This window comes from Catharus ustulatus, chromosome 8 (genome assembly GCF_009819885.2).
Source record: "Catharus ustulatus isolate bCatUst1 chromosome 8, bCatUst1.pri.v2, whole genome shotgun sequence".
In the NCBI taxonomy this organism is placed as follows: domain Eukaryota; kingdom Metazoa; phylum Chordata; class Aves; order Passeriformes; family Turdidae; genus Catharus; species Catharus ustulatus.
Window position 1 is genome coordinate 1297501 of NC_046228.1, and position 2500 is coordinate 1300000.

Below are 2500 nucleotides of genomic sequence, written 5' to 3' on the forward strand. Positions count from 1 at the left end.
TCAGCTGCATTTGCATGAAATCAATAGGAGTTGGCCATCTATCTTTTCTGATCACCTTTCATCAGACCAGATTCATTAAGTCAAACAGTCATGGCGATTAGCTGGAAAATAGGAGAAACCTTGACATGTTACAAATGCACCGAGTGCCACTTTTTTGTTCTCTAATCAAGAAATGTAATACTTTATTTAATCCTTTTTTAAGCAAGTCATTTTGTGAGGCTATACCGGCGGCTCATCTGTCCCCACACACCAGGCTTTTGCTTGACACACTTGTATGGGCCCAGGCAAAGACATGACAAATTGTCCCCAAAGTCAATGCTGACAGCTTCTGATGATTAATGGTCTGATTATGAAGTGGTTTTACACATATAGAATTTACATCACAGAGAGTTAGAAATTTTGCCATGTCACATACGCCAAGGCATTTTGAAGAGCTTTACTATTTGCAAAGAAAAAGGAGGGCAAAATCCCAGCAAAAGCCATGTCATGTAAAATCAATACGTCGGATCAATGCTTTATTAACAAGAAAATGTCTTACTTCACATTCCTATGTGGACCTTTGTCTCCGGGATGCATGATGGAATGTCAAATCATATTGCAGTCTTCAACTTTCTGTCGTGTTATTGAGTGCATGCGTGTGAGCCTCCCCGCATTGATCACGGGATGTGCCGCCCGTGTTTACACAAATAATGGCAGCACTTGATAATAATGTTGGCCAATTATTTGGGGTGGCGTTTCCCCCTCCCCGAGTAAGTTGTAGCCTTTGTGTCGGCCCGCGCTCGGCGAACCTGCTGAGTTGTACGGTGTTAATCATCAAATTACATGCTGACTAATGAGTGATGGCCTAAATTGCGGGCTGAGTAATGAATAGATGGAGGCAGTTCTTATTAGTCTCAGAAAACCCATTGATTTATGTAGCGCCATGCACCGTGGAGTTAGTCTGCTGAAAACGATATCTACATCAAGGAGTAATATACTCTAATAAGTATTTTCATCTTAACTCTAGTCACTGGGCCTCCAGGCTCAGTTTTTGTTTGAGTCAGGCAGAGCTATAATAAAGCCCTATGACTCCTTATAAAGCTTGTTAAACACAATGTGTGCAGTCTAACTGAGTCAGGATCATGATTCATGCACTGTACACAGCAGCATGTGCTGCTGATTTATGACCAAGCACAGTTCATAGTCAAAATTACAATTTGAGGGATAAAAAGATTAATTACTATTTGTGGCCTGCAATTTCATGAGGCTAGTGGATTGCAGCTGTAGAATGATAGTGCTCTACATCAGTTTGTAGTCAGCCATTCACAGATTATTAAAGCTTTGCAAGATTAAGTGCTCCTCCTGCCTGGTTTGTGCTCAGGCAATATGCTAGACAAAAAAGGACCACAGGGATAAATCTGAAGCTAGCAATAGCTGGACATATGTCATAATTGCCAGTTTCCCATAAATCCACAGCCAGTATAGAAAGCAGCCCGTGATGCAGACATCATATCATGACTGTAGTGATTGCTATATATGGCCTCAAGACCTGTAACTTTGTTACTGTGCTATCATTTTCACAATATATTGGATAACCCTTTGACTATTTTCCAGCCTAATTATAAGTAGAAGTAATCATTGCTTTGTGAAGGGGGGAAAAAAAATAAAAATCTCTTCCCCAGGACAGGTTGTAAAATGAGGTTTGTGGCTGGGATAAGGTCTGAGAGGAAAATTGCGCATGGGGTGTAAATTTGTGCTCAGGAGCAGTTGTTGGGATGTGTATTTTATGAAACCCCTCTCCTTAAATGGCCTCGTCTGTTTATGTTCCAGCGCTTAACGAACCCACCATAGATTACGGCTTCCAGAGGTTGCAGAAAGTTATTCCGCGACATCCAGGTGATCCCGAAAGGTTACCAAAGGTTAGTGAAGAGTCAGAAAGCATCTGTTTATTTTTTTTTCTAATTAAATACGTGTTGTTAAGCGATGCCTTAGGCTGCTTATCACCTGTAAAATAACGCCGCGCACGAACTCCGGCTGAGCAACTTCTTGGGTAGGTACATCAAACTGCAAAAAAACCCAACCTGTACTCTTACATGTGACCCCTTTTCCACATTAATTCTTTGCCATTAAGTTAATCGACAGTTTTTAAGATCGCACCTGATACTTGCAGGAGAGTATTTTAAAGAAGGAGAATGGATTTTCTGATACAAATATTTTGGATTCTACAAGAGGGACATAAACTTCCTGCGTAATGAAATAGTTCAATTAAACATTTTCCACTCCAGTAGCTTGTAGTGATTTCAATCTAAGCAGCCCCACTCTGATCTGTGATTATTTGACTCTTGTTTTCCTTTCATTTTCTAAAGCTCGATTCAGTTTAATCTTTTGTTTACAAAGCTTTTGTTATAAGTCCCTGACTTAGCAGGCTAACAAATGAAGTCCACATATTAATATCTAGAGGGACTTTTCATTTAAATTCAACAAAGACAAAAGCTGCCTGTGTTGTTTATGCACATGACAC

General features: G+C 40.2%; 1 protein-coding gene across 9 annotated transcripts in view; it reads left to right on the top strand.

The window, feature by feature from the left end:
- EBF3 (EBF transcription factor 3) overlaps positions 1-2500 on the top strand; it is a 121881-nt gene that overhangs the window by 102486 nt on the left and 16895 nt on the right. For all 9 annotated transcript variants that reach the window (XM_033066414.2, XM_033066406.2, XM_033066410.2 and 6 more), the window contains exon 11: positions 1810-1898. In XM_033066414.2, coding sequence (XP_032922305.1) covers positions 1810-1898 — 89 coding nt within the window. The remainder of the gene's footprint in view (positions 1-1809; positions 1899-2500) is intronic.